The following is a 13743-nucleotide window of genomic DNA, read 5'->3' as shown; positions in this document are numbered from 1 at the left end:
AATGCAATCAAGGCAACATAATGATGGAGGCAAAGAATTCCACAACCTGTGGGCCACTGCTCTAACAGATCTATCTCCTCTGGTCTTAAAATGTGTTCGTGGGACAAATTTTAAGACCAAAGCAAATAGATCTTACCACCACTGAAGCTAAATCCAGTATTGTATTTAAAAAGTAATCAAATAGCAGGCGTGAAGACATGAATAGAGGCATGAAGCTTTTATCTGGCATCACAATTATGCCACGGCATCGGCACTGATCTAAATAAGCAGTGGAGAGTGGGATTCTTGTTGTCATACCATGACTTGAATAAAGTTTTCATGTGTACATTGACCTGTGTTTTTGTCTACATGTTCCTTGTTTTCTAGTCTTTCTTTCGATGTGTGTTTATACATACATGTCATTCCATTATAAAAATCAGTCACTGCCTTCCATGTGACCCCCTGAAAATTGGATTATTCTCGATTATAGTATACATTACAAACTGCTACCCCTCAATTCTTCAGACTTTGCTTCCAAGGAAGGTTTTTCAAAGACTTTCTTGTATCATTAGGTACTTTGTTACTAGCAGCCTGTCACAAAACACATAATTTGTTCCAATTTCTTTAGCTTAAGTTATGAAAAAAGACAACATAGTTTGAGAGACATAAAAAATGTTTTTCTACCAGTAAGGTGATCAAATAAAATCTGAAAAAAATCTTGTCACAATACAGAACAAAATTTGAATCAATCCAAGTGTCTTGCAAATGTATGTGTAATATCTGTGGACATATGTGTGTGTGCGCTTCATTTAGGAGCTATTAGTGGAGCTGGGCTGGGCGAGCAAAGTGAGAGGAAGGGTTGAGGAAGAGGAGGGAGGGAGCGCCCACACGGAGGGAGGCAGCGGAGAAGACTGTGATGATGAAGATGGCTGTGAAGCATCTGGTGAGGAGAGCGGTGAGTCACACACAAACACATAGGCGAGCGCGCAGAAAGAGAGGAACAAACATTAGCAAACATACACCCACACATATACGCAAATGAGTTGGTGCACGCTTGCAATCTTGTCTTTAGCCTCTGTAGCTCTAGGGTTTCCGGCACACATGCTTGCACACACGCACGCACGCATGCACGCACACACAAATAATAAATAAAAGACAATGTGCTCATGGTTCATTGGTATTAGTATGGTAGAGATTTAAAATACTGCAGCCTCCACATATCGTGTGCCAGCCGGGAAATGCCCAGAGGGAGGGATAGTACTGAGAGATGGATTCAACTGTCCTCCCTCCTCTCTTGCTCTCTCTGCTCTTCTCTCACTTTTTCCATCTCACTTTCTGCTGGTCTCTGCAGTTTACTTGCTCCTCTGCCGTGATAAAGGATGCACTAACAACCGGGTCATGCCAAAAACAGAAATGGGGGGCGGAAAAGAAATGTAATTTTCGTCATTTATCTCTTGACTTATTCATCGTGCATATGCTTATACATAATACATGGGTGTCACAGGGAGAACTGGGACCCGTAGGAACGTTGAGACAATTCCACAGAGTGGATGAAGTTCAAATTTACTTTCATTTTAATTGCTAATTTCAGAAAGGATGCTCTGGGTTGAGGGTACTGGCCAAATGTAATGTTTTCTGTCCTTGGCCTGAAAAACATCTAAAGGCCCTGTGTTTCTCATAGCATGAAATGTGTTGACGAGTAAAGAGAAGATTCAGCTAAAAAACTGGGTCCACTGTTTTAAGTAGAGTGAAAGCAAAAGGAAGTGGTGCTCAGAAAAATATGGCTTTGGGCTGCTTGACAACTAGATGTGGAATTTTCTTTTATCTAATAAAGCAACAATCATGGCAAAAAGGTTAATTAAAAGTAATTTAATATGCTCTAAAGATAACGGACTACTTTGATCTGTGTTAGCTGAGAGAAAATCTTAGAATGACTGGTGGAAATACAATATCAAAGCTTTTCACAGGATTTCAGAAAGGTTTTGATCCTTTCTGAGCCATTATGTCTTTCTTAGCGGCTTAATACCACCTGAACAGCTGTGGCTCAGGTGGTAGAGCATGGTAGACTGGGTCATCTACCGATCGATTGGGCCCTGACTTCTCCAGTCTCTGTGCAGAAGTATCCTCGGGCAAGATGCTGAACCCCAGTTCATCCACATGAGTGTGTGTGTGTAAATGTTAGATGTTAGATAAAAGTGATATGTGAATGGGTGAATGACACTTTCAGTAGAAAATGCTGTGAGAGCTCAACCGAATACCGAGGTGCTATAAAAATAGCAGTCCATTTATCAAAATGGGGAAAACTGTAAACACCAAATCTAAAAATCTAAAGAATGTCATCAGCCTTCGAAAAACCCCACTGCACATATCTTAATATATTAAACTTAGTTAAATATAGACTGGATATCTCTTCATTCTGGTAACAAAGTTTATTCAGTCTCATTTAAGTAAAAGTTTAATTAAAGGATTAGAAATCTCTTTTTTAAATGTGGCCTGGCCATGAGTTGTTTCAAAGAACATGTACGCGCTACAAACAGTTCTTATGCAATAACAGATTGAATTCAAAACAAGTAAAATTGCAAAACACTTTTAGTGCAAAGTTAAGAGCAGTCACGCTGACTTAGAGTACTATCGTCTTTATCCTTTAAAATTGACCTAAATTTCCGCAGAGTAGCCTGCAAGGTGTTATAACACCCAACATCACTGACAAGAGTAAGAAGTGGTCTCTTTGGCAACGCTGAATCATCGTGTTTGAAAAGCACTTGTAGCTAAATCACTGTATAAAGGTGGGAAGTTAAACCACTAGAGTAAAAATATGAATTCCTGTGAGTGTTAAGTTACTCCTTATAATAATGAGAAGGTAAATAACACTGCGAAGGATGGAGGACACGACGCTGACGTCTTAAATGGGATTCATCTGCTATGCTTATGACCTTTTTTCCTTCCCAAAAAAGAAAAACGCACTAATAGCCATCTTGTGTGTACATTTTTCAATGCCACTGCTGCAGTGTTTTTATGTAGAAAACAAAAGGCAGCTGGATTGAATTCACTTGCTAAGTGATAATGTAAAGACAACATGGCTGTTTCTAAGGCTCTTGTCGTTTCTGTGTGCCCTTGTTCTTTGAATAGAGATGAGCCTTAGCAAACTATTCAGTTGTACACTTGTAACTGTATCAGTACTATTTCTTCATAGCCGGCCTTCAAGCTAAGGCATGCTTCACTGAGTATCCAGGATGCTGTGAGCCTCTCAGCAGTATTTTAATGCTTTAGAAAAGGACCACGTTTTGTTTTTTTGTTTAATCTCTTTTGTCGCCCCATGGGGACTCAGATTGTGTACCTCACTGAACAACACTGAACATGCACTTTTATTGAGAAGACTTTATGTCTCTATGACCTAAAAGATCTAGCAAACTAGCTGAACTTCAATAACCTCCAAAGCTTTGTGGGTTGGCTAAATGTTTTTATTCTTATCTTTAGATTTCAACGCTACTTTACTGCTAACACCTTCCCCCACTCACCCTGGTAAATCCTTTTTTCGTGGATGCCTGGACATTATCCTTCATTTCAACACACAGCCTACGGGAATAACAACTTTCTGACTTGACCTTTGTAAACACTTTTAGTTTACAGTGTGGGCTCAGTCACTCATTTCCGGTCATACTAATAAAAAGTATCTATTGTATAAATTTCAGTCATGCTATGTTTCAAAAAGGACCACATCTGTATTATTTTCACTGCTAATGACTTGTTAATCTCAAACAATTAGCCAATAAGCAAGTGGTTTATAGTCAGACCTGCCACTTCTCTTCACACCTGGTTTGTTTAAACTGAGATGGTGATGGTGAAAATGGTAAAATCTTTGAAATGGGCCAGTGCAAAACCTGGTTCTTCCTTTTAAAGGGGAGTTTTTCCTTCCCACTGTCACCAAGTGCTTGCCCATGGGGGTCCTTTGATTGTTGGGCTTTTCTCTCAGTTATTGTAGGAGCTTTACCTGACAAAGTGACTTGAGGTGACTGCTTTTTTGATTTGGTGCTATATAAATAAAATAAAATTGAATTGAATTGAAAACTCATGCTAAATGTGAAGAAACCTAAACGACGCAACTTCCCATAACACATACAAGCAACTGGAGTCTCTGAGTTTGTATTGTTGCTTTCCCAGATCAAATCACTGAAGTCACATTTTTAGTGTGTTATGTAGTTTCAGTAGGATGAAAACTGAGACTGGGAAACAGATTCAGGTAAACTGGTCAGGTCACACATATAATCTCATTGAAAAAAAAGGTAGGAAACCCATGTTGGTTTGTGTTTTGTTTAAAAAAAGGATAAAATAAAAACCGCTCTCTTTTCATCTCTTAAATTTATAAAAAGTGATAGTTCAGTGCCAGGTGACAGAAGATTTTAATTGATAGTTTGTTCACGCACATCATTCACGTTCCGTATTTTGGAAAATATTATTTCTCAAGCATTCAGATAACTTTGACAAGGTAGCGTGTTCACTTCACCATGAGCCCTCTCTGAGGAGCGCTTCTGTTTGTTTTCTTATACTGCATGACCTGCTTATTTAAGAACGCTAAAAGTAATGCATTTGTCACTACATTTATCATACCCTTTCCGCTAACCTTGATGTGCCACTTCTGAGGAAAGTCAAACCTCCCGCCGGGCCTGAAGCTGGTACGTTGGTTATTTGCAGAGAAAATTGCTGGTTATGATTAAGCGAGCCGGTGGCAGCGTGTTGGGATCTTGTCTCTCAAGCCTGGAGAAAGAATCACAATATAGAGTGACAGAAGGGGATTTTCTGCATTTCTTCCTGCTTGTCACCCTTTCTATGCATATAAACAAGGCTAACATGCACTGGAGCTGAAAGAGTGATGCTGGATCAGCTAGACCCCACAAATCACATCAAGGCTCACACAAGCCATTTCTTAATTTTTCTCTGCTTGTACTTTGCATGTCTGTACAGCAGACTACATCAGTGATTCTGAGGTAAAGCATAAATAAAATACTATTGCATGAATAAATTTAGGCTGCTGTGTTGTTTTTAAAGATGCGGCTGCCACTAAATCTAGGCTCTCCAGCTTTATCTCTTTAAAATTCTGCCTACAAACCACTTCTCTAAATCCGAATCACTGAAATGTGGAGCTTATTATTTCACAGGAGAGGAATAGCACAGAATCCAGACTCTGCTTGCATTAGAAAGAGAGAGTGTGTGTGTGTGTGTGCGTGCAAATGAATCTTTATGACCTCTTGTTTGTGTGCCCAACACTCGTTTCATCTGCGATGTCTGAGATTGAAGCGTCTTTGTGTGTAACCCAGCATGTTTTATGTGTATCTGCTCTCTGCCGCTCTGACTGACAGAAACAAATCTAGTACTGTGTTGCTTCTTGACTTACAATGTCTGTATGTGCGTCCTTGAACACACACACACACACACACACACTCAAATACCATTGTGTTTTCCTTCTCCCTCCCTAAACCCAGATCTATCAGATATGAGAAAGATTAAGAATTTCTTTTGCAAATATTTTGACATAATTATTTCTCGGCTTTGTTGAGAGCTGAGGCGGGACGAGGGCAGCGCGTGTGGGCAGAGAGGGAGGCGCGGTGCCAGGCCATATCGGTGAGTGGCAGAAGTCAAGCTCCAAAACGGATGTGTTTTATTTATGTGGGCAACGTGAAGTTGCTTCAGTTGTGCCGAGACAGCACGCGGTCTATTATTATTTGATTTAAGTCCATTTTCCACATCAAGGCGAGTTGATCTCAGCCGGGAGGAGGAGAATCAGTTGGCAAACAATGCTCGCCGATCAAAAACAAAAGGAAAAAAACAGGCATCCGAGCACATGAGCAGTTAAAAGCAGGCAGCTTAAGTTCAAGCTATCTGTGCCATTAGACGGAGACGGTGAACTCCAGCCAAACTCATGCTGGAGTTCATTCTCACACAGTGTTGTCATACGTTTCGAAAACGTTGTTATGGTGAAGATTCAGGCGCAGCATTTGTTTCACTGTCACCAGTGGAAAAGCGATATGATAAACGCCTATAAATGCAAAGGCTGAAGCTAATGGATTCTGATCTATGGACTTCTGCATCAGCAGTCAGATATAGCTTTCCTCTTTGTAGGTTATTTAATAGTATCACTTATTTATTACATTGCAGCAGAGTCTTTTTATTCTCTTGATCTTTACTGTGCTTCTTACGTCGTTTAGTCATTTCAAACTCTCTCTTTTTCTGGAATTCACCAAGATTAAACTGATTGATTTTCCTTCCTTAAACGAGCACAATCCCTTCTTCAACTGGCCCATCTCAGATCGCTCTGTCTCCCTAGACATCCAGGTCCCATAACGTCAATAATGTAAATGTAATCACCTCTCCTCTCCTCTTCTCTCCTCTTCTCTCCTCTTCTCTTCTCTTCTCTTCTCTTCTCTTCTCTTCTCTTCTCTTCTCTTCTCTTCTCTTCTCTTCTCTTCTCTTCTCTTCCAAATGAAATGCCACGTCACCATAGCTGCTGTACTATACTGTGGGGGGTTGAATGCTGAGATAGGGAAACTATAACCTCCAGGTATCCACGAGTCACTTTACAACCAGTAATACCACTCTGGAAAGCACCAAGACCACAGGCTGGTTTATATTCTGCTGCATACTCGTTGGTAATATATTCAGGAACTCTTTAAGCACAAGAGGCATTTGTGTGTGTGTGTCTGTAAGAGAATGTGTGAATGCACTACTCGCAATGGGGTGCTCAATCCCTGTAGCTATGGTTACCAGGTGGTCTGTCCTCCCATGGGTCCTTATTTGATGACAATGAAGGAAGAGGAAGAGAGAAAGGGAGTAACACACGGAGCGATAAGGATAGTAAGGACGTGGTGGTGGGGTATACGTGTCATTTCTCATGGCCAAGTAGCAGTGAGTCTGTGCATTGTGCTTCCTCTTTGTTCCTGAAGCACACTGGAATCTGCAAACGCACAGTTTAAGTCACAGTTAAATTGCTGACAGTGTTTGGTTCTTAACATAAACCTGAAATAAATAATAGACATACAAACAGGATAGTGTACACATTGTTCCACCTATCTTCCCTCCATCATGTCTGCGTTGCTCTGTTGGCCTCTCCCCCACTTCCCTGGAGCCAGGTTTGCAAAGCCTTCAGAAGCTATTTCATTTTAAAGGGAAAGGCCAGTGTTTTCTACTGATTAAAAATGTTGCCCCTCTGCCTGAGTACAGTTTGATCTGCATTCAGAAGCATCCAGTGCTGTCTAAAGGGAGCCAGGAAGAACAATAAAAAGTCTGGCAAGGCCTCTAATCGGCACTGGTGACTATAAAAGTTCCCAGAGCGAGCCTCATGAACGAATTGATCAGTGCTATAAGATAAAACTGCTTTCTTTGTACATGCATACGCTGGAGAACGTCAGGGTGTAAAACATCTAGTAAATGCAAACAATATCCCACTGTTCCACTGCTGCTTCACACCGGCAGTCCAAACCCGTCATATCGTCGTCTTTCTATCTTCTTATACTTGCTTGTAGCTACTTATAAAGACAAATTTATTAGATTACCTGTTATAAAGACAAGAAAACACAAATGTTTTATATAATTATATATGTAATATATTTATATAAATCTGTCAGCAGTCTGTTTAAAAAAAAAAAAGACAGTTTTTTTAAGCAAAAAAGAAGAAAAAAAATGAATTCATGCTATCCAGCAAAACATTCAAGCACTAAAGCGGTTCTTTTTCTGTTCAAGAATACAAGTAAAAAAACTGTAATTTGGCATCTCACTCAAAATATAATAAAGTGTTTTTACCATTTTCTGCTTTTTTATAAAACAGTACACTTTGAAATCCAGTAATGACAACAATAATTATATATTTTAGCTTTAAACTATCATTTTGATTAAAGAGTTTGTAAATTCTGGCGGATTAACCATGACGGAAGCAGAAACACTGATTTTGATAATTACCAGTACTGTTAATTCAGGGCTGCTGCTCTCATTAAATGGTGATAATAAATTCGTTAAGCACTATGTAAGTTATAGAAAACATAATGATTACCTGATTTGTTTTGTTTTGCTTGCTGTGTGTTAAACAGATCTGTTCCTGATATGATCTCTGTGCTGATTTCGAAGATGAAACTCATTTACAGTTTTTAAGATTTTGTTAAAATGGCTTTATTGTTCTTTGTGCTGCTTTGTTGGAGGTATTTTCTTTCCTTGTGTGTATTTGGTTGTTTTCTATTGTTTCTATCGGCCAGAGCTTTAGGTAAATTGAATGATAATAATAATGTAACTACAGTGCAGTGTTTTTCCTGTGATTATTTTATAATATAATAATGCAATAATGCAGCCAAGTTAGATCCAAAACTGTATAAATTCATACACTTTTCAGTTTCACTGCCCTGTCATGAAGGCATGGGAATATTAAGTACAACTTTTATGTCATTGAATTCATATACTGCTTATGGTGCTTATGACCACTTAGGAAGCTGACTTGCAAATTTCATGTCAGGTCAAAAAGTACAATACTCAAGAGGCAAGTAAAATCCCGTCTGCTGAGAGTCTGTCTTTCCCTAATTAGCCTCCCTAAAAGAAGAATGGTGATGCTATTTTCCAGAGAATTGATTGGTCAGCTTATGCACCTCCACCTTAAAGAGCACTGAATAACCATGGCGATGTTACTGGCTAGGAAGTGGCCTTTCCTAAGGTTGCATTAACTGGCTAAGCCACTTATTCTGCTTCATAGTATACCTCTGCCATGTCGCTTTGACCACCAAGCTCAACACTGCTGGGAAAGGGGGAAAAAAGTAGTTAATTTATATTGCAGAGATGCCAAACATAAGACTCGGGGGCCAGAATCTGACCGGTGAAAAGTTGAATCTGGCCTGCTGGATCTTTTAACTATATTTTCATTAGTTTTGCAGCTTTTTCTATTGATAAGGATTCCCCACTACTATTGCCAATCATTTTACACTGAAGTAAGTAAACCAACAGATAAACAACTAAATAACAAGAAAGTTCTTGTTTTTTCCACTATTTGTGAGCCAGACACTACATTTATCAGAACTGCCATATTTTCCGCACTATAAGGCGCACTTAAAATCCTTTAATTTTCTCAAAGATCAACAGTGCGCCTTATAATCCGGTGCGCCTTATGTATGAATTCTGGTTGTGCTTACTGACCTTGAACGGATTATATGTGGTACACGGCACTCAAAATATGTCAAAAAATGTTTTAGTATTTTGGTGAGACTTTGGGAAGCTACGAAGCCACACCGCTTGATGGATTGTTGGAGCATTACAGCTACCGTAGGCAGCAGCCTCACGGACTCGGAGTAATCTGGGTCCAAAACTCCGTCCACTTCATGTCCCAAAGTCAATTGAACACTGAGGCATCACTGACAGTTACTGTATAAATTCTTTCATCTGTAATAACATGATCAGCGTTGCTGCTTTACCAGGTATAACAATTAAGTTTAACATCAAGGCATCCATGAAAACAGAATTTATTAAATTTAGCAGAGTTAGAAGTTAGCAGGAAGTTAGCTCGCTAGTTTCCACCTAAACATGACATTGCATGTTCTGACTGAGAGATTTCTGAAAAAATTCAAACGTACAGCTCTGCTGTCACTTCAGACATAAATGAAGAAGAAAACTAAACAGCAGTGACGTTTGTAGGGTTACTGAAGTTGGGCTAGCTGGTATATAATGATGTGCTACGTGATCGCTAGCGACACAGCTATGCTAGCATAACATAAACACAGTGAAGCTGGAGGATGAATGATGAATGAATCACTTTTTTTTCCACTCGATAAAAGTTAACGTGAGGGTTCCCGATGGTTACGGACAAATGCAATCGCATGGCAGGATGCTGTAAACGGACCAAATTTCAATCATGAGAACAACTGAGATCCACAATACGAGGTTAGTCATAATATACTGCAACAACACAGGAATAGAGCAGCTGCGAGGGAATTCAACATTAATCAATGGTACAGAAGTGGAGGAAGCAAAGAGAATGAGCTCATCTGTTTTGTTTCGCTTAATGCGCTTTATAATCCGGTGTGCCTTATGGTCTGAAAAATACGGCATTTAACTTTATTTATTTTTGGCTCCTGATACTTTTTGTGGTGAAATCACTTGGGCTGGGCATTTTTCTTTAAACAGATGCTTTCTTTTATCATTTTGTTGCTTGGAACTCACAGCTTGCGGTGCATTGATGCTAACTGCTTCACACACCAATTAATGGGGGCAACAGTGGGGCCAAAAAGACTGAGAATCAATGATGTACGTGTGCAGTCGCGTATCTCGCTTTTGCTAATATCTGTTAGAGTTTAATGACAGATCCTCAGGTTAGGAGATGCAGCTCATTAAAGAATTAGACATTTGCTTTGCTCTTGCGCTCCGTCTTTTATGCAAAGCTCTCTGTGCTGCTCAACACGGAAGAGATAAAAGTAGCAAAACTTTATGCGAGATGCTGCAAATCACAGAACATCTACTGAAAAGGTCGGCAGCATGGTTGGGTTCACTTATGCTGCCACACCCATAACCTCTATCAAACAGACCGTTCATTGCCTGTCTCCTCGTCTATCAACCCATCTATTTGCTTATTTTCAGCCCGCCCCTCTTTACCTCTGACTTTCTGGTCATGTCGGCACTTGAGGGAGATTGTTCATGCAAATCTGATTCGACATCATCTGTATATTAGTCCTCCTCTCTGCAGGGATGCTATTATTCTCATACTTGACCTTTTGGAGAAGCATGCTGCCCTTGCTTTGTCTAGCTGCGCCTCCCACAACACCCTCTCCGGCTTGCTGTTGATGTGTAGCCTTCAAAGAGCCACTCTGCTCGCTTCATTCTTTCATCCACCTTCACCCACCAATCTTCCTGTTCTGCACAGCAGTGCTTTGAACAGGCACACACATGCTCAGCTATCCTCATTTTAAAACACTAACTTAATGATTGCCTGGATGCGCGGTACTTAAGGGACGTCTATAAACTGTAACTATGGTGTTACAATGTATCGTTCTTAAAATCTTACTAAAGTGCTTGGAAATCTTCTTCTTCCACCTGTTCCTTTCAGGTTTCGCCACAGTGGATCATTTGCCTCCATCTCACCCCATCCCTAGCATCCTCCTCTGTCACATAAACCTTCTGCATGTCCTCCTTTACTACATCCATGAACCTTCTCTGTGTTCTTCCTTTTTTCCTCCGTTTCCCTTGGAAATGTAATGGTAAATTACCCAGAGGGGTTAGAGAGGATGCGTTTCGTTTCTATAGATACTCATAACATAAAGGACAAGCATATCGTTTTCCATTATGCTCTTATATGTATTTATTTGTAGATTTCTTTAGCCTTCATAAAGATAGGACAATGAGAGAAGGCAGGAAACAGAGGTACACAGTAAATGACCTCGGTGTGGATTCAAACGCAGGCCTCTGTGATAGCTTTATGGCATGTGGGTCACCTATTCAACCCAGTGAGCTATACTGGGACCCATACTCTCTTTTTTATAGTCAGTAAATAACAAGATGACTGCAGTGAATAATACTGCAGTACAGTGCCCTTGAAGGTTTCAACAGGATATCACAATCACGCTGCTTTCATTGCAAGATTGCATAGAACGTAGTCATTCATGTCAGGATGTACTGAAGTTGGAAGTCGGCTCCTTTCTTTCTTTGCTTTTAAAGAAAATGTCGCTATCATAATATAATTTAATTCTAATAAGCACTTGCTGAGGGAATAATCTACAGCTACCTTGTACCATGCTCTTTCTGCTCTGCGTGTGTGTGTGTGTGTGTGTGTGTGTGCGTGTGCGTGTGTGTGTGTGTGTTTCCTCCCTGGGGAACTGAGGCTGAAGTAATGAAATGCTCATTACTGATTCAGCTGGAAATGCTTGGGATACATTTACACGCCCACACACACACACGAGCTATCCAGACGCTTTTCAAGGTCACCTCGCATCATTAGCTTGTGTGTGTCTGTGTGTGTGAGCGAATGCTCCGTGTATATAAACTGAGGAACAACAAGACTGCCCCTAATTGGGGCTTAAATTGACAGTTCTGTACAGTACACCACAAGTATTTGATATCGCATGCGATCAATCATTAATGCACTTTCTATTTCACACACACACACATGCAGCACATACACTGTGGCGTCTGCTGCCATTAGGAAGAAGCTGTGCTGTCAGTAGGGTTTTTTTTTAGATGGCCAAATGGAGGAATCAGACACAGCTATGCTGATGTTTGGGTAGCGGCTTTCCCGGAATAGTTGTTGCAGGAATGCTAAAGTGTAATATTACAAACAGAGCTCCAGATGCAGATTATGATTGTGGCTACAGTTTGAATGCTTTGTGTCTAAAATAGGAAAACATGAAAACACGAAATATATGATTTATGTGTTACAAAGACTAGAATGAATTTCTCCACCCCAGTGGCACACATTGTGTTTTGCTTGCCATTTATTGCCAATGTTTCATACAGTCCTCACAAAAAATTATTTATTTATTTTTTAGTTTATTTAAAAAACTTTCCCAGACTGTTGAACGTTTACCAGTAGAGCAAAAAGGGCATGGATGAATATATTTATGTTGCATTAAAAAACATAAATATATCTGACATTAAAATTTTAATTAGGTCTTGTTATTGATCATGATCCACAGCCGATGAGAAATGCCAAACAAGAAGCATTTAATTGTTCCTGCACAAAACGAGAAAAGAATACCAAGGAAAGGATTTGGAGGCCGCAAAGTAGAAGAATCTTAGCTTTCAAAGGGTTGCAAAGCTGTAAGGTCACTGAGCCACACGTTGCAGTGTGCAGGACCTCTCTCAAGAAAATGTGTTGTTGGCGGTGCAGAGAGAGAAGACACTTCTTCTCCCAAGAGAGATGGCTAAAGCTGGGCACCTTTAACTCGCAGCCTGACTCAGCAAGAGGTGCACACATCATGTAACACTGGATGCCATACTGTGTTTCTGGAAAGCAGAAGTTCATGTTTTACCAATGAGGCTCTGTGTTTCCCTCTCAACAGAACACACATTTTAGCAGTGTGGAGAGATGCTGGTCAATGAGGCAAATGTGTCAGACGTTAAAGTGAAGATTAAACTGCTCAGATTGTGTTATTTTAGGAAAGTGAAGCAACTCTTATGGTTCGAGTTAGTCTGCAGTACATTAATGTCAGCCGAGGTCCTCTGAAGTTATATGTAAGGAGAAACAAAGAGCGAGGGACTCCACGCTGGGCATACAGTCTCCTGTCTATGGGTCACTACAGCTCTCATTTATGGCAATTCTCCGCCTGCTTTGGACTCTTACTGTCACCTCTGGGTGAGTTCTTCAGCTAAATCCAATTTCCTCCAATCCTGTTGTTTTGGAAAAGTGTCTAAATTACAACTCAGAGGTGACAGGGACATATTTATTGTTTTGGAAAGGAGGAGTTAGTGAATCTGTTCCCATTTTTATCCAGCCGCCCTCTACAGCCATTACAGTTGCAGTTTATTGCAGGACATAGTGACCACTGGTGTCCTGCCTTGTAAAGTGTCAGCTCAGCTCCTTTGGGGATGCAAACTGTGCATGAATGGAGCTGCTCGCTGTTTGTATGGAACAACACTGAAGCTTTTGGCTGATGTGCGATAGCAGATACACGGAAACTGCAGTGTATTACTGTAGTTCACTGACTGTTCCTCAGTATGTCATTAATTTGCCCAAATAGACACACACACACACACACACACACACACACACACACACACACACACACACACACACACACACACACACACACA

At 40.3% G+C, this 13743-nt stretch overlaps 1 protein-coding gene across 2 annotated transcripts in view; it reads left to right on the top strand.

Annotated features, from left to right (window-relative positions):
- The window catches only part of gpc5b (glypican 5b), a 55036-nt gene that overhangs the window by 34682 nt on the left and 6611 nt on the right, over positions 1-13743 (top strand). Inside the window, exon 9 of one of the 2 annotated variants that reach the window (XM_005923872.3) lies at positions 793-922. In XM_005923872.3, coding sequence (XP_005923934.2) covers positions 793-922 — 130 coding nt within the window. Of the gene's footprint in view, positions 1-792; positions 935-13743 lie in introns of both variants that reach the window. The other variant, XM_005923871.3, reaches the window with a different exon arrangement.

This window comes from Haplochromis burtoni, unplaced genomic scaffold (genome assembly GCF_018398535.1).
Source record: "Haplochromis burtoni strain Fernald_Lab_line unplaced genomic scaffold, NCSU_Asbu1 Contig_53, whole genome shotgun sequence".
NCBI lineage: Eukaryota > Metazoa > Chordata > Actinopteri > Cichliformes > Cichlidae > Haplochromis > Haplochromis burtoni.
The sequence above is the reverse complement of the archived record's forward strand: the minus strand, read 5'-3'. Positions and strand labels throughout refer to the sequence as shown.